The sequence below is a fragment of the Haliotis cracherodii genome, unplaced genomic scaffold, assembly GCF_022045235.1.
Source record: "Haliotis cracherodii isolate W230 unplaced genomic scaffold, xgHalCrac1.p SCAF_1, whole genome shotgun sequence".
NCBI classification, from domain to species: Eukaryota; Metazoa; Mollusca; class Gastropoda; order Lepetellida; family Haliotidae; genus Haliotis; species Haliotis cracherodii.
Window position 1 is genome coordinate 1,361,149 of NW_027266264.1, and position 25,184 is coordinate 1,386,332.

The 25,184-nt window shown below is 44.0% G+C and overlaps 1 protein-coding gene across 1 annotated transcript; it reads right to left on the reverse strand.

Moving 5' to 3' along the window:
- Positions 1 to 450: 450 nt before the first annotated feature.
- Positions 451 to 24,308, reverse strand: LOC139458700 (coiled-coil domain-containing protein 112-like). The gene is made up of 14 exons (XM_071240115.1): positions 24,262 to 24,308; positions 23,370 to 23,473; positions 22,464 to 22,585; positions 21,599 to 21,688; positions 20,267 to 20,342; positions 18,855 to 19,041; positions 18,206 to 18,292; positions 17,090 to 17,239; positions 8,933 to 9,070; positions 5,670 to 5,765; positions 5,148 to 5,297; positions 4,285 to 4,380; positions 4,038 to 4,156; positions 451 to 2,290 (listed from the first exon to the last, which is right to left on the reverse strand). The coding sequence occupies exons 1-14, from the start codon at positions 24,286 to 24,288 to the stop codon at positions 2,257 to 2,259; spliced, it is 1,476 nt and encodes a 491-aa protein (XP_071096216.1). The 5' UTR covers positions 24,289 to 24,308; the 3' UTR covers positions 451 to 2,256.
- Positions 24,309 to 25,184: the final 876 nt, after the last annotated feature.

Sequence of the window (25,184 nt, forward strand, 5' to 3'; positions counted from 1 at the left end):
CAGGAGTCAACAGAGTGGCTCAGGTGGTAAGGCTGTGGGACTGATTGTGTATCCTTATGACGTGGATCGTTGCTCATGTTGTCGGTCACAAATGTGTTTGGGCCACACTCGACTGACCACAGGTCATTGTCCTTCAGCTGGACTATTGCTGATGTGGCGTTATACAGCATACACTCACTCCCATGATTAGAAAGGGATGGTGTCACACTCTGACACAACAAACAATGGACGCAACTCTGAACTGTCAAGTTTGCACAAAGATTCCTATTTTGTGAAAGGTGCTTACAGTCACTGACATATTCACAGTCTTATTCACGAAACACTAAAATGAAAATTGTTCACAAGATATCACATATGCATTTATTAGCATGTACATCACACTTCATGTAGTATATTACATCCTTCTGTAAATATATATACATTCATATGTACATATTAACACTCTCATAATTCATGTATATGCAACAGGTATCATTAATACATAGATAGACCTGATTTAAACACAAACAACATTTTGTAGATAATTATACAAAAAAAGCACATTTTGAAAACAGTAAAAACTTTCAAAATTGATGGGAAATAATCCACTTGGACGGGGATGAACATGTTGGACAGAATGTTTGACCCCTTTGTGACCAGATCCCCCCCTCCAACCCCACCTGTGTGAGACTTGATAATGCACACAGGCTTGTTCCGCCATGTGCTACTGAAAGGACCGACAATGTTGTCAAATCACATCCCTAAATACAACATGGAACCAAACAAAGAAATTCCTTGTTATAAACAATTGTCACTGGTACAAATGATGAAGAGAAGATAGTATTCACCACTCTTTATTGGCTGAGTCCTTCGTAACATTAAATATGTTCTGAAGAGTAAAATAAATATACTCTTTAGTGATAATAAAGCAAATAAATCAATTACACTTCTTGAAAAGTATTCAAACATTCATAATGTTCACCCAAAATCATCCCCAATAAAGTTTACATTTCATTTGAAACAAGGATTTCTCCTTAAATTTAAACTCGCTACAAAATTCACATTTACGGTAAATAATTATTTTCTTTGACTGATATTTACGCAGCAAAGAATAGTTATACCATTTAGGGGATATAACAATACTTGAAAACATTACAAATACTTCTAGCATATATTTTGAGCACTCAAAGATGATTGAAAATCAAACAACACGCTCTTTGAAAAATGCAAAATGAGTTATCAATAAAGTTGACATATTTCCAAAACTTGCATTTACGACATGATAATATAACAAAAAACAGTATTTCATACCTGAAGATTAGTGCTCAGCCACTAACTCTCTGCAACACACAGAAATTCTCACACATTGGACCATTGCGGGTCACTAACGCTCATCGCTGGAGCATGCAAAACACAACAGGGAGTCATCATTATTTTGGAAACACAGTACATATCCCAAAACAGCAAACTAAGATATGTCTTTCTTGGCATAAATGAAATTAAATATTAGTTATTTGACATTCAAATGTCATTTCAAGCAGTCACTGTGATAGTATTCATATGTCATGTATGTGTGTCTGCTCTATGATTACAACCATACATAATGTGACCTGGCTAAAACCAGAGTATAAAATATACAAAGTATATGGCTTGGACGGAACTAGTTAAACCAGAGATTCAGAAAAATAAACATACAAACATAAACAAAGCGGTAATCAATGATTTCTAGATATGATGTGATAGATATATGTAGCCATTGAAGCTCACAACGCCCCAGACTGTCACAACCTGACTGTAAACTGAACCATATCAAGATCTTACATCAGGTACTTGATGTCGCTCACGGTATGTTGTTAATTCATTTGTATATACATACATGTTTATATCTAGGAAATGATTTTTATTAATGCACCTTGTTCAAGGCACTTTGTGCTCAAGCATAGTACATGATACATATGTGCACATGGTTCTAAACTGTCAGCAATGAGCATAATATTGCAGTCGGGTCATATGTGGTATTCTCACTTCATAAATATGACATCAACATGAAGAGGGATGTTTAAGTACTTGTCTGCCATCAACTAAAACACAGCCAGCTAAACCCACCTTTTATTTAATTAATAGTTTGGAAGGTAAAGTAATACCGGTAATGGTTCTATTGGGACCAGATTGCTCGCCTGTGTGACCCAAATACTCTTTGTCTGGAAATAGAATTGCACTTTAATCTTTCTATTGTAAACTTCCACCAGCTGTTTCTTGGGTGGCAGGTGTCCGCAGTCAGTTGAGGCCTTGCCTCCAGGATGGAACAGCTCTGAAAAAAGTAGAGGTGTAGGCTACTGAAACAGGACTGATGACACACACTAGTAGTTACCATGATGACCCTAGATACACCAGCAGTTACCATGGTGACACTACATACACTAGTAGTTGCCATGGTGACCCTACATACACTAGTAGCTACCATGGTGACACTACATAAACCCGTAGTTACCATGGTGACCCTACATACACTAGTAGTTACCATTGTGACCCTACATACACTAGTAGTGCCATGGGGACCTTACACCAGTAGTTATGGTGACTCTATTACACACGTTACCATGGTAACCCTCCATACAGTTAGATCTTTAATACACCAGTAGTTACGTGACCCTACAGAAACCAGTAGTTACCATGGTAACCCCCCATACTCTTAGTTACTATAGTGACCCTACACACACCAGTAGTTTCTAGGGCTGGGACAGATAACTCGGGTACTCGGGTCAGGGGGGTCCTGAATGGGACCCGGTACCCACAGGACTACCCGGACCTGTGGTTTGTCATGTGATATATTGTTTAATGACACAAATTATCTAAAACTCTATGGTTACACTAAAAGTCACTAATGATCCCATTTCTTTCTGACAATGCACCCATTCCTTCTGACTTGTATATGTTTGATTAAAAATAAAACTTCATGCAGTAAACTGCAGTGTTTGCATGCCTGTATCTAAATACATGGTTCAACTTTTCCAAATCGGACAGTTTGTACCTATCTCTAAATATCTACAGCGGGTAACCGGGTAGGGTCGGGGAATAGGGTGGTGGGTACCTGGGTAGTAAATCTGGACTCGTCCCAGCCCTAGTAGTTACCATGGTGAAGCTACAACTAGTAGTTAAAATTCATACATTATAGCTGAAATAGTGTGAGCAGCATCTCAACTGACACATGAGCAGGATGGGTACCCTGCAGATTGTTGGCACAAGTTCAGCCAAATGAACACATCCAAAAACATTTTTACCAGTTATCTTCTGATAAAGTGATGAAGCTTGTGTCAAAACTTCAGAGCAACATTGAAAACATTTGGCCACACCCCTACCAAAGAAGTACAAGTGGGTGTTGCCATTTGGAAATGTCATGGTCGTCATAGAGCAGGAATATTGCTGACCAAGCACCCTCTGACCAAGCACCCTCTGACCAAGCACCCTCTGACCTAGCACCCTCTGACCAAGCACCCTCTTACCAAGCACACTCTGACCTAGCACCCTCTGACCAAGCACTGTCTGACCTAGCACCCTCTGACCAAGCACCCTCTGACCTAGCACCCTCTGACAAGCACCCTCTGACCTAGCACCGTCTGACCTAGCACCCTTTGACCTAGCACCCTCTGACCTAGCACCCTCTGACCAAGCACCCGCTGACCAAGCACCCTCTTACCAAGCACCCTCTTACCAAGCACCCTCTGACCAAGCACCCTCTGACCTAGCACCCTCTGACCAAGCACCCTCTGACCAAGCACCCTCTGACCAAGCACCCTCTGACCAAGCACCCTCTGACCAAGCACCCTCTGACCTAGCACCCTCTGACCGACACAATTGATGTGTGACCAATTTGATTCAGCACAATTTTCTATCTGAAGTCACAACCGTTTTGCTTTACACTTGTACTCAAAGAATATTCCTACTTCCACTAAATATGAGAGAGTCTCGGAATTTCCTGTTTCAGTCCTATCACTAGCACTGTTGAACACTAACAAGCCCAGCTTCCTGGCAGAACACAGAGATGGTTGCAGATGTACCTGTGAGGCATTTGAAGCATCTGCCCCCCGCCACTCGGACCTGGTTCTTTCAGTCTTTCCTTCCACCCTTTGGTCGGCTTATACAGGCGGGTCGGATCTCTCGGAACAAACATCTCCACCTGCAAAGACCACACTGATACATTCAAATTGATGTCAGTCTTTTCAAAATTAACTTATATCCACACATCATTTTCAGGATATCAACAATTAATAAAAACTTATATTCCATAAAAAACTGCATTCTTGCCTGTTGCTTTATTCTCGCCAATTTTTTCTCTTTTTCTATTTCTTCTTCTTCTTTGGCCTTCTTCTTCTTAACCCTCTCAGATACCGCTTTTAGATCCTATTCAACAAAATAATCACCATGATGTACCATATATAAATGGACACACTGAACTACACCCCTTTCTAAGTCACCATACAACATGTCAAATATAATACCGATAGATCACTGGACCTAGAGTGATGACATGGCTCTGATTGAAATATTTTGAATTATTCATGTGATCAGGTCGTATAGGTTGCTATGCATGGGATTACAGTGCGTGACCCAAGTGTTTGGGTGGAGACCTTGGTGACGCTGGGATGTGTTGGGGTGATTTGTTTTTAGAAGCTGGAAACTATGTTCAAGCACGTTTCCGCATAGGATCAAAAGAAGAACTCCGAAATGCATAGTGTGAGATAGGATAAGTTTAAAAATTAAATGTATTTCACCATTGAACCATGAAGTTTCCCATATGTCACTGATCTGTGTAACCATCTCTAAGTTGTTAACTGTTAGGCTACTGCTGGTCTTCAGGCAACAACCTTCAAAAACGGTCTCTTTTACGATGTAATATGTACAACGATTGGAGGTCAACATTTTATTTTTTGTTGAATTCAAGTAGAAGGAAATTGCAAGAGAGTGAGTGAGTGAGGTTTTACACTGCTTTTAGCAATGTTCCAGCAATATCACGGCGGGGGACACCACAAGTGGGCTTTACACATTGTACCCATATCGGGAATTGAACCCGAATGCTTTAACATGTTAAAACCACTAGGCTAGCCGACCGCCCCAGGAAACTGCAACAGTGGTGTTGTGACTGTCCATGAGTTATGCCTATGACTGACCCGGTCCCTGAACTTGACAATCTCCCGGGCGGACAGCTGCTGCTTCCTCTCACTCTCCACCTGCTCCCACCTCTCCTCCTGCGCCCGGAGGAACTCCTCCTCATCCTTTCGCTGTTGCTTGTACTCCAACACGCGTGACCGCATCTCCATCTGCAACAGTGTAACTACATCTACAACAGTGGACGTACAATCTCATTTGAAAATGAGTTATTTGGTACTTCCTGCTTTTGATCCTGGGAAGTTAGATCATGTGTCAAGCGAATGAAGTTAAGTTTGAGACGATAGCAAATAATATTATTCTCTCTATTGCCCCATTCTATATCACAGAATTTTATCTGAAGTCTTGGTGTTATCATTTGATGATAAGGTTTAACATTTCAAAAGTACGGGTACTAGCAATTAATTCATGACACATTTCAGACCAGGGGCAGACACTCACATTAATTTCATGATCTACAGTAACAGTGCTGTACAGTAATATTTTCTATTTCTTTGAACCTTTCTGTTTGTTTTTCAACCCACCTGTCTTTTCTTTTCATCTTCCTGTTTCTTGGTTCGAGCCATCTCCTCTCTCATCCTCCGCTCCTCCCCCTGGGCCTTCTCCAGCTCCTTCTGCACCTACACATTCACCAAAGTTACAAACTCCACTTACACATTCACCACAGTTACAAACTTCACCTACACATTCACCACAGTTACAAACTTCACCTACACATTCACCACACTTACAAACTTCACCTACACATTCACAACAGTTACAAACTTCACCTACACATTCACAACAGTTACAAACTTCACCTACACATTCACAACAGTTACAAACTTCACCTACACATTCACAACAGTTACAAACTTTACCTACACATTCACAACAGTTACAAACTTCACCTACACATTCACAACAGTTACAAACTTCACCTACACATTCACAACAGTTACAAACTTCACCTACACATTCACCACAATTACAAACTTCACCTGCACATTCACAACAGTTACAAACTTTACCTACACATTCACAACAGTTACAAACTTCACCTACACATTCACAACAGTTACAAACTTCACCTACACATTCACCACAATTACAAACTTCACCTACACATTCACCACAATTACAAACTTCACCTGCACATTCACAACAGTTACAAACTTTACCTACACATTCACAACAGTTACAAACTTCACCTACACATTCACAACAGTTACAAACTTCACCTACACATTCACCACAATTACAAACTTCACCTACACATTCACAACAGTTACAAACTTCACCTACACATTCACAACAGTTACAAACTTCACCTACACATTCACCACAGTTACAAACTTCACCTACACATTCACCACAATTACAAACTTCACCTACACATTCACAACAGTTACAAACTTTACCTACACATTCACAACAGTTACAAACTTCACTTACACATTCAGAACAGTTACAAACTTCACCTACACATTCACAACAGTTACAAACTTCACCTACACATTCACCACACTTACAAACTTCACCTACACATTCACAACAGTTACAAACTTCACCTACACATTCACAACAGTTACAAACTTCACCTACACATTCACAACAGTTACAAACTTCACCTACACATTCACCACAATTACAAACTTCACCTACACATTCACAACAGTTACAAACTTTACCTACACATTCACAACAGTTACAAACTTCACCTACACATTCACAACAGTTACAAACTTCACCTACACATTCACAACAGTTACAAACTTTACCTACACATTCACAACAGTTACAAACTTCACCTACACATTCACAACAGTTACAAACTTCACCTACACGTTCACCACAATTACAAACTTCACCTACACATTCACAACAGTTACAAACTTCACCTACACATTCACCACAGTTTCAAACTTCACCTACACATTCACAACAGTTACAAACTTCACCTACACATTCACCACAATAACAAACTTCACCTACACATTCACCACAGTTACAAACTTCACCTACACATTCACAACAGTTACAAACTTCACCTACACATTCACCACAATTACAAACTTCACCTACACATTCTTCACAGTTACAAACTTCACCTACACATTCACCACAATTACAAACTTCACCTACACATTCACCACAGTTACAAACTTCACCTACACATTCACCACAGTTACAAACTTCCCCTACACATTCACAACAGTTACAAACTTCACCTACACATTCACCACAATTACAAACTTCACCTACACATTCACCACAGTTACAAACTTCACCTACACATTCACCACAATTACAAACTTCACCTACACATTCACCACAGTTACAAACTTCACCTACACATTCACCACAGTTACAAACTTCGCCTACACATTCACCACAGTTACAAACTTCACCTACACATTCACCACAGTTACAAACATTCACCCTCCATCAATCCTGCCTCCATCTAGACACACTCCAGACCTCTGTCCAAATCACTCCTGTCTATATCTAGACACCCTCCATCAATCCTGTCTATATCTAGACATCCTCCATCAATCCTGACTATATCATAACACCCGCTAGACCTCTGTCCACATCAATCCTGTCTATATCTAGACACCCTCCATCAATCCTCCCATTATCAAGACACCCTCAAGGCCTCTGTCCACATCAATCCTGTCTTTATCTAACCAACCTCCATCAATCCTGTCTATATCTAGACACACATCCCCACCCCCATCAATCCTGCCTATATTAAGACATCCTACAGGCCTCGATCTATATCAATCTTGCCTACATCTGGACACTCTCGAGACCTCCGTCCATATCAATCCTGTCTATATCAAGACACCCTCCATCAATCATGTCTATATCAAGACACCCTCCATCAATCCTGTCTATATCTAGACACCCTCCATCAATCCTGCCTATATTAAGAGGCCTCCAGGCCTCCGTCCACATCAATCCTGCCTCCATCTAGACACCCTCCATCAATCCTGCCTAAATCTAGACACCCTCCAGGCCTCCGTCCACATCAATCCTGCCTACATCTAGACACCCTCCAGACCTCAGTCCACATCAATCCTGTCTTTATCTAGACACCCTACATCAATCCTGCCTATACTTAGACACCCTCCAGACCTCCGTCCACATCAATCCTGCCTACTTCTAGACACCCTCCAGACCTTCGTCCACATCAATCCTGCCTACATCTAGACACCCTCCAGACCTCAGTCCACATCTATCCTGCCTCCATCTAAACATCCTCCATAAATGTAACTAATGTTGTATTTGGGATAACACTTTCTTAGAAAAGTACAGATTCTAGTACTTTTTTGGGTTGAGTCCCGTCCGGGATTCGAATCCACACCTGCCAGGGTGAGGCACCTAATCGCCAGCACACAAAGTCAGCGATCTAACCCACTCAGCCACCCAGGCTTCTATATCTAGACATCCTCCATCAATCCTGACTATATCATAACACCCACTAGACCTCTGTCCACATCAATCCTGTCTTTATCTGTCCAACCTCCATCAATCCTGTCTATATCTAGACACACACCCCCACCCCTATCAATCCTGCCTACATTAAGACATCCTACAGGCCTCGATCTATATCAATCTTGCCTACATCTGGACACTCTCGAGACCTCCGTCCATATCAATCCTGTCTATATCTAGACACTCCCATCAATCATGCCTATATCTAGACACACTCTAGACCTCCGTCCATATAAATCCTGTCAATATCTAGACACGCTCCAGACCTCTGTCCACATCGATCCTGCCTAAAACCAGTGTAACCTACCCTCCATGCATTCAGGCGTGAGAATCTCTCCCTCTTCTCACTCTCCACCTCCTCCTTTAGCTGGGCTTTTCTCATCTCTTCCTGCTCTTCCTCCAGGTTCTCCTCATCCGCATGGGCAAGCAGCTCCTCCTTCTCCCCCTACAGCATGGAGCATAGGGTAGCATAGTGCAGGATAGTGGAACATAGTGTAGCACAGCAGTGAGGGGTAGTGTTGGATAGTGTAGAGTAGTACAGTGTAGTATAGTGAAGTGTTGGGTAGTGTTGGTTAGTACATGTATAGACTAGCACATTGGAACATTGTGTAGCATAGCATAGCATAGAGCACCATGACATAGCCTAGTGTAGCCTAGTGTAGCACAGAGTAGCATAGTGAAGCACAGTGTAGTTTAGTGTAGCATTGTGAGGTGAGGTGAAATTGGGTTTAACGTCGCGTCCAAGATTATTGCACTTATATAGCGACGTGCATGCACGTGTATGTGTGTGTGTGGCTGCTTGTACTAGTCCGGACTGATGCCGATTTATAGTGCTAGCTCACTGAGATACCATGCCGCAGTTTAACATGAATACCCCACTCAGACACAGTATACTGACTCCGAGCCGACCAGTCCTTGTTTTAGCCCTTTAATGCCGAGCGCCAGACAGGGTAACAACAAGTACAATCTTTTAACGTCTTTTTGTATGACGCGGCCCGGGATCGAACCCTGGACCTTCCGCTCTCCGGGCGGACGCTCTACCACAGGACCACGGAGGCGGTCTAGTGTAGCATTGGGTAGTATAGTGTAGTATAGTGTAGGATGGTGTAGCACAGAGGACAATGGCATAGTATAGTGTAGCACAGTTTAGTATAGAATAGCATTGTGTAGCACAGTGTAGTGTAGTGTAGTGTAGTGTAGTGTAGTGTAGTGTAGTGTAGTGTAGTGTAGTGTAGTGTAGTGTAGTGTAGTGTAGTGTAGTGTAGTGTAGTGTAGTGTAGTGTAGCACAGTGTAGTCTAGTGTAGTGTAGTACAGTGTAGTGTAGTGTAGTGTAGTGTAATGTAGTGTAGCACAGTGTAGTGTAGTGTAGTGTAGTGTAGTGTAGTGTAGTGTAGTGTAGTGTAGTGTAGTGTAGTGTAGCACAGTGTAGTGTAGTGTAGTGTAGTGTAGTGTAGTGTAGTGTAATGTAGTGTAGTGTAGCACAGTGTAGTGTAATGTAGTGTAGCACAGTCTAGTGTGGTGTGGTGTGGTGTGGTGTGGTGTGGTGTGGTGTGGTGTGGTGTGGTGTGGTGTGGTGTGGTGTGGTGTAGTGTAGTGTAGTGTAGTGTAGTGTAGTGTAGTGTAGTGTAGTGTAGTGTAGTGTAGTGTAGTGTAGTGTAGTGTAGTGTAGTGTAGTGTAGTGTAGTGTGGTGTAGCTTAGAGTAGTGTAGAATGAATAATCTTTATTTCCTCCATTAGTATCGGAGTGTACAAAGAAAGAATTACATATTATATATCACTATTTACATGCACTTTTTACAAGATGATGTGTTAAAGATACAGGATATTTCCTGCGCCACAAATTTCATAAATTTTTACAAACCTGTAGAGGTTATGAATTCTCTGATGAAATCCTCCTTGGGGCACTTATTGCATTTTCCTGGCTCAAGAAAATCTACATGATATAGTTGTAACCATTTTCCTTAATAAAAATTGTTACCACACAAAAAACTTTGTTTTTGTATGATATACGTCCACCCTTATGGTGCCTCACCCTCCACGGCGCGTCACGCCAAGGGAAGCAACTCTCACCCAAATCACTTTCCATATGTCTAATGCTGACGGAATGTGGGGAGGTGGGTGGCCGTGCCCCAAGGAGGATTTCATCAGAGAATTCATAACCTCTACAGGTTTGTAAAATTCTCTTTCAGATTAAATCCTCCTTGGGGCACTTATTGCATCAAGATAGACTCCTAAAGATAATCTAGGAAGTGGCATCCGTCAGCAACAAGCGTGCATAAATACATCGTATTTTGATTATTTCAATGAATAAACAAGAGTTCAATAAATGGAACCAACCTTATCGTGAGGCACCACCGTCGAAAGGCGGGGGCTGGAGACAGGGCTTTATCGACCATACACAATGAAAAGAGCCATTCTTTGTGGCTTATCATATCGAGAACTCGAGCCACACACACACCCCACCCCCCCAACCTTTTTGAACAAGTGATATTGGTGGCACAGATCACGAGAGACTATAAACCCGCACAGAGCTAGGCCAGAGGGTCCCCGTAAATCGAAGGAGTGCATGTGCAAATACGATGATTATCGAGTAGTAATGGCTGGTATTGTATCGACCGTAGAAGATAAAATCCAGACCGTTACTGAGCAGTGTTATAACCGGTCCGGGCGGTCTAAAATCTCAAAGGCTCAATCGGCTAGAGATGTAGAACTTTGCCCAGTTCGGAGAACTGACTGACCAAACCGAGCACGCTCGCTAGAGTGTTTGTCGAGTTGGTAATGTTTGATGAACGTGCTCGGCTGGCTCCAAATAGCCGCGGAGCAGATCTCCTCAATGGGCAGAGCCGTGGCATACGCTTGTGTCGTAGCCACTGCTCTAACCGAATGAGCCTTCAACTTGGTAGGGGGGTCCCTGCCTTGAAGTGTGTACGCCGTACATATAGTAGAGACTATCCACCTGGAGATAGTTTGTTTGCTCGCAGGTGAGCCAGCCTTCCTACCGCCATAACAGCAAAATAGTTGATTATCCTTACGGATACCCTTATTTCTGCTGATATAGGACTTAAGGGTCCTGCGGACATCCAAGACATGAGCATGTCTTGTAGTGGTCCCCGATGAAGAAGGCTGTAAAAGAGCAGGTAGCTCAATAGGAGCTGTCACGTGGAAGGCGTGTGCGACCTTAGGACGGTAAGAGTCCGGCAGGCGAATACTGACCCTGTCCCGGTGAAAGACAGTTAGTTCGGGATCGGCTGACATTGTGTGAATGTCGCCTACCCGTCTGCCGGACGTTACCGCCACAAGGAACGCTGTCTTCCAGCTCAACAGCTGAAGAGAGAGAGACGACAGATCCCGAAAGGAAGGACCGGACAGCCAATCAAGAACGATTGACAATTCCAAAGGGGGACTGATCCGCCGAACAGGCGGTCGGATCCTGTCAACACCTGCTAAAAAACGCTGCACTAATTGGTGCGCACCCAAAAGTGCCCCGTTGACGGGGACGTGAAAGGCAGCGATAGCTGTAGAGTACCCCCGGACTGTCGATGCGGCCAGGCCGACGTCTAGTCGCGACTGGAGGAACTCAAGTACGGCTACGAGATCTGCAGAAAAGGGATCTGCAATCCGTCTATCGACACACCAGCGCGCATAGCAGGCCCATCTATCCTCGAACTGAACGTTTGTCGAATCCCTCCGCGAAGCCAGTATTGTGTCTGCAACTCGTGCAGGAATACCGCTCTCCTGGAGGCGATTCCGGACAGTGGCCAAGCCACCCACTGAATCCTGGGATTCGGGTGGAGGGCCTCGTTCTGGGATAGGAGGTCCGGTCGTAAAGGTAATAGAACAGGAGGCTGAGCCAGAAACCTGAGTATGACTGGAAACCAACTCTGCGCCGACCAAAGGGGTGCCAGGAGCACAAGTAGTCGCGCAGGCTGAGTGGCTAGCTGAGACAGGACCTTGGAAATCAGAGGTACTGGGGGGAATGCCCACAGAATTCTGTCCGTCCAATCTAGCTGGAAGGCGTCCGGTGCCACCAACCTCGGGTCGGGGACTCGGGAGCAGAACGTTGGTGTCTGGTGATTCACCCCAGACGCAATCAGATCCACCTGGAACGACCCGTATAACTGGGAGATAATCCCGAATATCCCCGGGTCGAGCCTCCACTCGTGAGGAGCGAGGATCCGGCGAGACAGAGCGTCCGCACGGACGTTGTCTACCCCAGGGAGATAAACAGGTAGCACCCTGATAACGTGTGAGTCGCACCATAGGAGGAACTACCACGTCTCTTGGAGAAGCGACGGAGACACCTATCCCCCCTGCTTCCGGATGTAAGTCATCGCCGTTTGGTTGTCCATCTCTAGACGGCTCTCCACTTGGCCACGAAGCAGATCCAGGAAGCGTTGGAACACCAACCTGACCGCTCTCAGTTCTAGCACATTGATATGCAGTTTGATCTCCTGCTGGGACCATAGTCCCGAGGCAGTGTGATCGTTCAGAACGCCTCCCCAGCCGGAGAGTGACGCGTCTGTTTGAACTGTGAGAGACGGCACGGGAGTGTCGAGGGGGAGCACCCGGGACAGATTCCCGACCTCGGTCCACCACTGAAGGTGTGCATTGCGCCACTGCGGAGTCTCGAGAACAGTCTTGAGATCTTCCGAGTTCACCCAAAGTCGACGGAGCGCTTGTTGAATGGGTCTCATTCTCAAACCACATCCACTGTCGCCGCCATGTTGCCCAGTAACTGGAGCCATGTACGAGCAGTGTGACTGGCGGACAGAAGGAACTGGGAAGTAACACTTCTGACCTTGGTAATGCGATCTTGTGACAGAGATACAAGTCCGCTCACCGTGTTGAAATTCGCCCCTAAGAAGACTAGATTCTGAGTAGGGCTCAGATCTGACTTCTTGAGATTGACTATCCACCCTAGAGTGATCAGAATATCTATCACTTGTTGTGTAGCTATTTGACTCAGGGATTGCGATAGTAACCAGTCGTCGAGGTACGGATGGCAGAACCGACCTTTTGACCTGGCCACTTGGGCGGGAATCAACATCAGCTTGGTGAACACCCTCGGGGCCGTAGCGATCCCGAATGGTAGAACCCTGAACTGATAACACCTCCCATCGAAAGAAAACCTGAGGTATTTCTTGAACTCGGGGTGTATGGGTACGTGGAGACAGGCGTCTTTTAGGTCTATTGACGTTAGCCATTCTCCGGTCTCGACAGCTGAGATCACCGAGCGCAGTGTCTCCATCCTGAAGGAGGGTACCTCTATAAGTTTGTTCAGCCTTCTCAGATTGAGAATAGGCCTGAACCCTCCGTCTTTTTTGGTGACTAGGAAATATGTCGAGTAGAAGCCCTCGCTTTCCTGTCCCACGGGAACCGGTTCGATCGCAGCCTTCATAAGAAGTGCGTCGACCTCGGCACGGAGGAATTCCGCCCTCTCTAGGGTAGCAGGCACCGGGGTGTGCTTTATCCCGGAGAAGGGGGGCGGATGATGTTTCCACCGAGGCAAATGGCCATCCCTTTATCCCAGGGATTGGATGTGACTGTCTCCCATTCCTGCAGGAATAGAGCCAGTTGGCCGCCTACGGGGACATCCGGCTTGAGGCAGTGGACCCCGGCTGTCGGCAGTTCGATAACATGCGACCGTGGGTCCGCCCGGGGCACTTCGGGCGCTAATGGGAACCCGATGGGTTCCCGGCCCCGCGAAAAGGCTGCTGGCCTCGACCAGCTGCCCTGCCCCGGCCCCTGCCTCTCTTGCTCCTCCCGGCGCCCTTACCTGATGGAAGCGGCTGCTTCCAAGCAGATGCAGACTTCTGACCCGGCGCATCAGCGTAGGAGGAAGCAAGTGGACCTCCAACAAGGCCTTAGAATCCTTGATGGAGGCATACAACTGTGCGGCCTCTCAGACCACCTGCTGAGCCCCAGGGAAGAGGGTGGCACCCATCTTATATGGCAAAGCAAGTAGATCCTGGCGTGTGGAAGCCGAGTATTTGGATACCGACATCCACAGCCTGCGCATGCCCATGACTGCGCACATCATCTGCGAGGCACAGCTACGAATAGCGTCCCTCGCAAGATGACTATGTACCTCCGTAAGTTGCGCGGCCAACTCCGAAGAGTGGGCCGGCCCCTCTCCCGCTAACTCCCTCTGTATGGCCGACAGATAAGCGGAGTGTACGGACACCCGGAGCTGCTGACATGCGTTACGATATTGCTCCTCGAAGCAAACGTAAGCAGCCTTCAGCTCCGTACCGCACGCGGGAAAGGGTGGCAACCGCCAGCCCTGCTTGACCTTAGCCAAGTTGGGGGTCGAAGACCCCCCCAGGGTAACGGAGGTCCAGACGCATTCGTCCACCACCGGTACCTCAAAATCACCATCATCTGCTAACGGGTACCGCTTAATAAGTTCGGGCAGGTCGAACTTCCTGCGGGCACCCGACAACAGAGGGTTGATGACTTCATGCACCAATGAGGACAGAATACGGAGCCGCACCTGGGGCGCCTTGCTCGGAGCAAAAGCGTCCCCCGGAAGGCGGAACTCAGTCGGATCCGACTGGGGCATGGGCGCAGCCACCTGAGGCAGTACCCCGACAATCTTGTCCCGTACATGCCTCAACGAGGAAACGAAGGAAAATATTCCCGAGGTCTCCGAGTCGTCTCCCCCCTCCTCCATCCACTCCTCCTCTCTCGATTCCGAGCCGAAATTAATCGACTCTTCCCCGAGAGAAGAGGCAGACAAAGTCGGAAGGGGACGCCCGAAGTCCTGGGCCTTCGCATCCCCGGGCTGCACCCGGCCCGAAGCCGAGTCCCGGTCCCGAGGTGCCGGGGGTTCAAGGGAACCCACCTGGCTCTGGGCTAGAAATCCGCTAGAGGAAGCCTCGGCCTCGGAAGAGGCGTCTGGCTCCGCTAGGGAGAACTGTGCGTCGGAAGTGAACGGGCCAGTGCCCGCCACCCCTCCGCTGGGGAGCGACCTCGAGCCGGCGCCGAAGCCCGGTCAGAGATCGTCCCCGAGACCAAGTGGCCTGCCTCGGCCGACGCCGGGCATATCACAAGGTCTCGAAGCCGCGTCCGGCGCCGACAACGGGGAAGGCTCGGTCCGCATCTCCTCTCGGAGCTGAGACTTTACCTTCTACATCATCGACGCCATCTGCGACCTCAACAAAGCAGAGATGTCTGCCAAAGACGGTGCAGGAGAGGGTGCAGTGATTGTGACGGGGACCCTAGAGCCTTCTCCCCCGGCCCCCGGGGCGGGAGCGGAGGAGACAGTCTCAGCTGCTTTTTTTCCCTTTCTTACTTTTTTAGAGGGGGGGGGGCGGTCTTTGCCGATCTAATGTCCACCCCCGCCTTCAATAGACCCTTAAAGTGTAAGAGGTCCACCCTTCTCTTTTACTGCGCCCGTGGGGTGAATGCAACACAGATCAACACATGACGATGGGTCATGCCCGTCTTCGGCCAAACACTTTAGGCGGAGGGTAATAAAGTGTATCAGTGCGATTGAAAGATCGGAAAGATACGTGCATAAATTGTGTAACTAGAAGCAAAGGCGTAATTTAGAATGCGATTGGTAACGCGATACTAATAGCCAATGTCGTAGTATAATTATAACACCAAAGTGGGCGTGTTACGCGCAAAGGTGTAAAAAATCCGTAAAAAAGGTAAGTGTAATTTAAAAATAATTAACACACCACCTTGGGTTTATTAAAGGAAAAGATTGTAGGCTAAAGCCCGATGATATAACATTAAAAAACCCAAGCTGTTTTTGATGGCCCTGGTGTTACATGTATCATACGTGGCACTACAAAATGGACACTACGACGGCCTTTGTTTCAAAGGTATCGTACACGTGTCACATAATTACAACTTTATAACTTTACAATGCGAGGTATTACGCCTTTGCATGAAAGAAATGTACCATACCTACAGTTTGGTGTGCCATGGTTCTTGTACGAACGATTATCTTGTACTTTGTTTTGTCTTGAAAAAAACAGCACGTCTGTCTTTGTCAGATGACATTAGGAAAGTGATTTGGGTGAGAGTTGCTTCCCTTGGCGTGACGCGCCGTGGAGGGTGAGGCACCATAAGGGTGGACGTATATCATACAAAAACAAAGTTTTTTGTGTGGTAACAATTTTTATTAAGGAAAATGGTTACAACTATGTCATGTAGATTTTCTTGAGCCAGGAAAATGCAATAAGTGCCCCAAGGAGGATTTAATCTGAAAGAGAATGTGCACATGTATCATGAGACAAACAGTCCACGAGAAGTGTGATACCTCTTACATTAGGTACTGGTTTAATGATAAGTGGTCACACAGTTTCTCATACAGAATAATCCGCTGTGCTGTGAGCCTATCACAGGTGACAGGTTGGTGATACACAATATCATCACAGTCACTGTAAAATATGGGAGATTCCCAATTTGAACTGCAGCATTGATTACTGCTGGACACCTGCCTCAACTTACCTGTTTCTTTTGTCTCCATGCTTTTATAGCATCCTTCTTGACATCGTTGAGGAAGAGATATTCCTGATACCAAGACTCATGGTCGTGGATTTCGTCTTCCCGCTTTGTTGGCAGTGCTGGAATCAGGTGCTGCACAAACACATTCTTGCCCTGAAACCAGATATCAACAGATTGTCATAAAGTTGATGTTTGGGGAATAAAATCAAATCAGAGGGTAAAACATTATTGGCTTTTACAGTGTAGATGACAATATTACAATTACACATAAGTACAACATAGTCTGATGATGCATCAGTCACACTGAAGGTTTAATGGTCATACTCAATCTAGAACATCCACACCCACCTTGAATCTGTTCCTGAACTTGAGTGAATGAGTGAGTGAGTATGGTTTTACGCCACTTTCAGCAATATCCCAGCAATATCACAGTGGTGGACACCAGAAATGGGCTCCACACATTGTACCCATGTCGGGAATCGGCGTGACCAGCGATTGCTTTGACCACTAGGCTACCCGACCACCCCTCCTGAACTTGAGGAAGGTCTGATGGTCAAACTCAACCTAGAACATCCACACCCACCTTGAATCTGTTCCTGAACTTGAGAAAGGTCTGATGGTCATACTCAACCTAGAACATCCACAACCACCCTGAATCTGTTCCTGAACTTGAGGAAGGTCTGATGGTCATACACAACCTAGAACATCCACACCCACCTTGAATCTGTTCCTGAACTTGAGGAAGGTCTGATGGTCATACTCAACCTAGAACATCCACACCCACCTTGAATCTGTTCCTGAACTTGAGGAAGGTCTGATGGTCATACACAACCTGGAACATCCACACCCACCTTGAATCTGTTCCTAAACTTGAGGAAGGTCTGATGGTCAAACTCAACCTAGAACATCCACACCCACCTTGAATCTGTTCCTGAACTTGAGGAAGGTCTGATGGTCATACTCAACCTAGAACATCCACATCTTCCTTGAATCTGTTCCTGAACTTGAGGAAGGTCTGATGGTCATACTCAACCTAGAACATCCAAACCCACCCTGAATCTGTTCCTGAACTTGAGGAAGATCTGATGGTCAAACTCAACCTAGAACATCCACACCCACCTTGAATCTGTTCCTGAACTTGAGGAAGGTCTGATGGTCATACTCATCCCAACCCCCACGCACTCCGCCTGTTTGCTGGAGAAATTTCTGAAGAAACATAAAAGTCTTGTCAATAACAGTAGTGATAGGACATTGCTAAGACGTAACACTGACACTGATAAACATTTAAATTGCAAAACTGATATACATCATCACGATAAGGCTAAGAGACAAGGTCAGTTTAGAATTACGTGAAGATCCGGTGAACAATAGTTCTCCAGCAACCCATGCTTGCCGTAAATGGCGACTACGCTTGTTGTAAGAGGCGACTAACGGGATCGGGTGGTCAGGCTCTCTGACTTGGTTGATGCATGTCATCAATCCCAATTGCGTGGATCGATGCTCATGATATCAATCACTGGATTGTCTGGTCCAGATCGATTATTTACAGACCGCCGTCCTATAGCTGGAATATTGGTGAATGCAGCGTTTAACAAACCAAATCAAAACACACAAAAATTACACATCAAGGAATGCCAATGTGCCCAAGCCCAATTCCCTCATCAGGAATGTTGAAATAACCACATTTCCTCCAAAGTAAGAGCCCTGGTTCCATAAGCATGTAATACATCCAACATGGCAGACTTGTGTTAAGACTACAGTATGGTACCTCAAAGGCTGCAACTTCTGGTGGAAGATCTTTGGTGATGTCTCGAGCTGTTGAGGGTGCCCTGACACTGGCAACTCTGGTGGCAGATGCCCCGCCATCTCGGACCTGACTCCACACCTCGAATCTCTTCTCTAGCGCCTGGATCTCCTGGGTCGTCATCCTCTCTTCCTTCATCAGTTCCTCATACCTGCTCAACATAAAGTAACACCTGATGGACAAGACATACAGTAACACCTGATGGACAAGACATACGGTAACACCTGATGGACAAGACATACAGTAACACCTGGTGGACAAGACATACAGTAACATCTGATGGACAAGACATACAGTGACATGACTGTCACAACATAAAGTAACATCTGATGGACAAGACATACAGTAACATGACTGTCACAACATACAGTAACATCTGATGGACAAGACATACAGTGACATGACTGTCACAACATACAGTAACATCTGATGGACAAGACATACAGTAACATCTGATGGACAAGACATACAGTGACATGACTGTCACAACATAAAGTTACCCCTGATGGACAAGACATACAGTGACATGACTGTCACAACATACAGTAACATCTGATGGACAAGACATACAGTGACATGACTGTCACAACATACAGTAACACCTGATGGACAAGACATACAGTGACATGACTGTCACAACATAAAGTAACATCTGATGGACAAGACATACAGTGACATGACTGTCACAACATACAGTAACATCTGATGGACAAGACATACAGTAACACCTGATGGACAAGACATACAGTGACATGACTGTCACAACATACAGTAACATCTGATGGACAAGACATACAGTAACATCTGATGGACAAGACATACAGTGACATCTGATGGACAAGACATACAGGAACATCTGATGGACAAGACATACAGTGACATGACTGTCACAACATACTCTCACAGATGACTGTCATGACCTATATGTCAACAAATTATTCCGAAAGCTTTGTCAGTTTTTTGGACACATTAACATGTTTATTCGATCATCATGATCATCATTACCATGGTTATACTATTTGCTTAATGATTCCATTTGTTCTACTCTTTTGTTTATGGAAACAATTTGCATGTCAAATGAATGCCCCAGAATGTGTGGTAAGCAAGAACACAGGTATGAACAATGTTCAAGTGGTGTAAAGACAGGTCAGTTTAACGTTGAAGTGAAGCCCTTGAGGATGGGCATCATGCTGACAAATCAAAACATAATCAAGATCTGGGATACAAACTCACATCTAGCAGATCCTGGTAAAGGGACATAACTCTACACAGAGAAAGGCATTGACTTGAACCAATGGACAACCTGTGATCTTGTCACGTACTACAACCGCTGACTGTACTAACATCTAACACAAACGACAATGTAAAACACCTACAACTGACGCTGCTGCAACTTGAACGTGTTTATAGTTCCTTCTATGTCCTCCATGATCACCTTCAACTTCTCAACAACTGGAAACAAAAAATCAAATTGATACACATCTCAACATGCACATGAAACCGCAAACCAATCACATCTCAACATGCACATCAAACAGCAAACCAATCACATCTCAACATGCACATCAAACAGCAAACCAATCACATCTCAACATGCACGGCAAACAGTAAACCAATCACATCTCAACATGCACATCAAACAGCAAACCAATCACATATCAACATGCACATCAAACAGCAAACCAATCACATCTCAACATGCACATCAAACAGCAAACCAATCACATTTCAACATGCACATCAAACAGCAAACCAATCACATCTCAACATGCACAGCAAACAGCAAACCAATCACATCTCAACATGCACATCAAACAGCAAACCAATCACATCTCAACATGCACAGCAAACAGCAGACCAATCACATCTCAACATGCACATCAAACAGCAAACCAATCACATCTCAACATGCACATCAAACAGCAAACCAATCACATCTCAACATGCACATCAAACAGCAAACCAATCACATCTCAACATGCACAGCAAACAGCAGACCAATCACATCTCAACATGCACATCAAACAGCAAACCAATCACATCTCAACATGCACATCAAACAGCAAACCAATCACATCTCAACATGCACATCAAACAGCAAACTAATCAGTGATTAGCAAAAGCAACAACAAGTACAACAGATGTTGTATATGACAAAACATGACAACCAGCCAGAATACATTTTGATTTTCTGAAACTGATGCCATCCATGTAGTGGTGTAAAGATACATCGATACAGTACTTTATCTCTATACGAGGCCCCGACACAGTACATTAGTTTACAACTCTGAATAGCAATACATGATATATTTCAATACAATGATAACAAAGTTTTTTTGTGTCAGAATCATGTGAATAATAACAGAAATTGTTCAACTTCAATCTGTGATATAAATAAAGACTCGGGGTTGGGATTTACCTGCAAATGAAAAAAAATATCAACTTATGAAATAAAAATACTTTATCAGGACACGATTTGTATTGTACCGGTGGCCATTAGTATCAGGAGGTGCAACGTGTCATGACCCCACTGTATCGTTTCACCTCTAACGGCAGGTCCATGTGTGTTATTTCATCTTGTAGGAAGATGCTGATCAACATGTAGACATTTATGTCGAAACAAAATTTGAAGAAAACATTATGCATGATTAAATGCATTATGCATGCTACAAACATCATCATGATAATTACAATGAGATGGAGCTTACATTCAGGTGTAGGTTTGATATCCTTCAGTTCCCGTTGAAACCTCTTCACCATGTGACTTATCTTCTCTAACTGTTGGCGTAACTTTATCTCTGTAGGAAGAAGAGTAGCAAATAATTATCCAAGTCTTGTTGTATAGTCATGTAGGTATACCTTATAGTCATGTAGGTATACCTTATAGTTTGAAATAGTCAATCTGGTAAGACATCTAATGTGAAATATAGTAGAAATCTCATAATATTTTAGCAAAAAGCACAGCAGGTCCATAAACAACAATATTTAAGTCTAAAACAAATAATAGTCTTGGTTCTCAGGCACCGCCTGCATCATCATAAAGTTTAATGCACATTTCGTTTTTATTTCCATTTTTAAAAAAATAATTAAAAAATCCTTATTTATTCCAAATCCAACGGTAGTCAAATACTGTATTCCAGTATTTTACTCATCAAGGAATACATTTATGTAGGGAGGCCCTTTCCCAGGTTGATTGTACACAACTGTTTATTAATACGAATACACAACTGTTTATTGGTTACATATAGTTTGAACACGAGCACAGCCCCCCCCCCCCCCCCGTAAAAAAAAACAAACAAAAAACACTGCCCACCCACACTATATCTTTAAAAACCATTGCCTGAGAACCAATTCTTTTATTTTTTTAAGCCTATAATAGTCAAACTTTTCCCTTATCACATTTGAAAAAATTCATGTTACCATGGTTAGGGCAGTCTTGTGCCCTGAGAATAAAATATGTAGCCTAAGGTGTATTTCTTCAGATATTCTGTTTGACCGATGCCTACTTGAGAAATGAACATTGCAAGACTGTGACATTAACCAATATATTAACATGATCAATGCTCTATATACTTTCTGTCTTCCTTTGTGTGGTCATCTTGCTATCCTGCTCTTCAAGTTGAACGAAGTCTGCTCTATAGTCACTTCGCTTGCTGTAGATATGTGTTCCCTTTTCTCTCTCCATTGCCTGAATTCTTCAGAGTAAAACAGAAACAATATCATTTGCATTCTAATGATAAAACATGAAGAAGAGAACTAGGTCTACTGTGTAGGGTCGACCACCTCTGTGGTCTAGGGTAGAGCATTCGCCTGGTATTCGCCCGCGTCATACCAAAAGATGCCAAAGATGGTACTTGTTGTTACCCTGCCTGGCATTCGGCATTAAGGGGGCTAAAGCAAGGACTGGTCGGCTCGGAGTCAGTATACTGTGTCTGAATGAGGTATTCAGGTTAAACCGTAGCACTATAAATTGGCATCAGTCCAGACCAGTGCAAGCAGCTACACACACACACACACACGTGCATGCACGTCGCAATATAAGTGCAATAATCTTGGACGCGACTTTAAACCTCATTTCACCTCACCTCCAGTGTTGGGTCATTTACAAAACATCACTTACTTGTTGGGATAATGTACAAGTAAACTAATACTTTGTTAACAAGCCATTGTTGGGACACTGTGAGTACAGCAATCCAGCAAAACGTATGGTACGTCAAAACACACACAAGACATTGTTCTAGGTGTATAAAGTAGGTCAATAACATCAGTCACCAAAAATGATATTACATGAATACCAGCCCAGCACTCACATTTTCATATATATGTCACGTTCCTGGTCCCACCATTGGAGACATACTCAGATATGTATATACCATGTTTCTATTACAGCCCATCCTGCCTAGTTCAGAATCCCATGAGGAATTGAGATTGACTGCCAGACATGTACCGGTAAACTGATGTTCACCATATTTTACTTACTGTATCTCCAATTTATTAATTTCCCGTAAAATTTCACCCTTTTTGGCCTGCTCAGTTTTGGTTTTCCATGCCATGACTTCTCCATTTCGGGATGTGTTGACCACCTACAACATGGTGAATATCTATCAGCCACAGAAAACAAGCACATCTCTATGCTACGTACAACATGGGATTATCATCAGTCTTAACAATTCACTTAGAAATATGTTGATAGTTGATCTATGAATTTGATTCAATAGAACAACTGTAATGTCACCTCATTGGCCTGCTCATTCAAGTAACAACTGTCTTAAATACTTAGTTTTGTTTTTTTGGGGGGGTCTTTTATGAACTGATTTTGGCATTCAGTTAGCGAGACAGTGATGACACCAGTAAGAACAGTTCTGTCAGAATGCATAATTTCTTTGGGGAAACATTGTCCCTAACAGTACTTTACATACTCTCAATGTTTCAGTTTGTAATGACAACGGTGATGGCTATATTCCAAAGAACAATGTCAATGTTTTTTTTGTTGTTTGACGCCGCACTCAGCAAAATTCCACCGACGGCGGTCTCTAAAATATCGAGTCTGGACCAGACAATCCAGTGATTGACATCATGAGAATCGAATTGCGATACGATGACATGAATCGACCAGTCACCAAGCCTGACCACCCGATCCCATTAGTCGCCTCTTACGACAAGCATAGCCGCCTTTTACGGCAAGCATGGGTTGCTGAAGACCTATATTGTACACCGGAGCTTCACGGGTCAGCATGTCAATGAGTAATCCGGAAATGGATTAATGTGATACGATGTGTTGATTGAAAGCAATAACTTATTGCAGGCTGTCGGTGATAAATTCACTCATCATCTGCTAGTACTGGGTTATTTAGATATGTATGTGTCAAACCTGTGTTGTTTTAGGTTTGGCTGCCATTTTGACGCTCACTGCGATCGTATTTCTGATTGGTTGGATTGGGTGTATCTAAAAGCTAAAATCAACAAATGAACAGAGGAACGCAGGAAATTATATTGAAATTTCATAACATCATTAATTTGTAATTGCAGAAAAGACACATAATTCTAATATTATCAAATATCCTAATATTATAATTAGTTAGATTTCTGGTGATATATGTATATTGCTTATGTCTTGGCTGTTTTTGTTTATGCTATTGTAAAGATAGTAGAAATCACGACAAGCTCCTCGCAGCGATAGCCCGTTCGCGGAGCTCCTATATACTATATGTTACCGAGAGTGTAACGAAGGTGTCGCGCGCTGGGAAGGAGCTTGGGAGAAGGACGTGATATTTATTCTCCACACTGGGCACTAAAGCACCTTGTGGTATCTACGAGTACAAACATGTGACGCAAACATGTGACGTATTCTTGTTTTTTATGACAATAGGTTCATGTTTCAAATAAACATTTCCGTGTAATGTACAAATAGCCAGTATTTATTCATATAGTAAAACCTTACTTACTCTGAATGTGTACAGATGTCTTTTGAGATTGTTGTAAACTTTGTAACCTAGTGAGAGAAAAACTTTGTCACCTCACTTTATGAATGTTTCAACAGAAACAATTCAAGTTTCTTCACAATTTATATTAGTTTCGTCACTTTTTAAATCGCTGTTTACACCGCAGTACACTTAGGGACTGAAGGTGTGGGGGTTTGTGTTTGTGTATTATTGATTAAGTCCATAGATACTCATCAGGCTGTAACAAATGTCTTTTGACATCGTACAATATTTAATTGAGATTTGTAGCATAATAATTGTTCCTTTTCTTTCTTATACCCTGCTCCGCACAAGCATTCGGGTCTATTCCGTT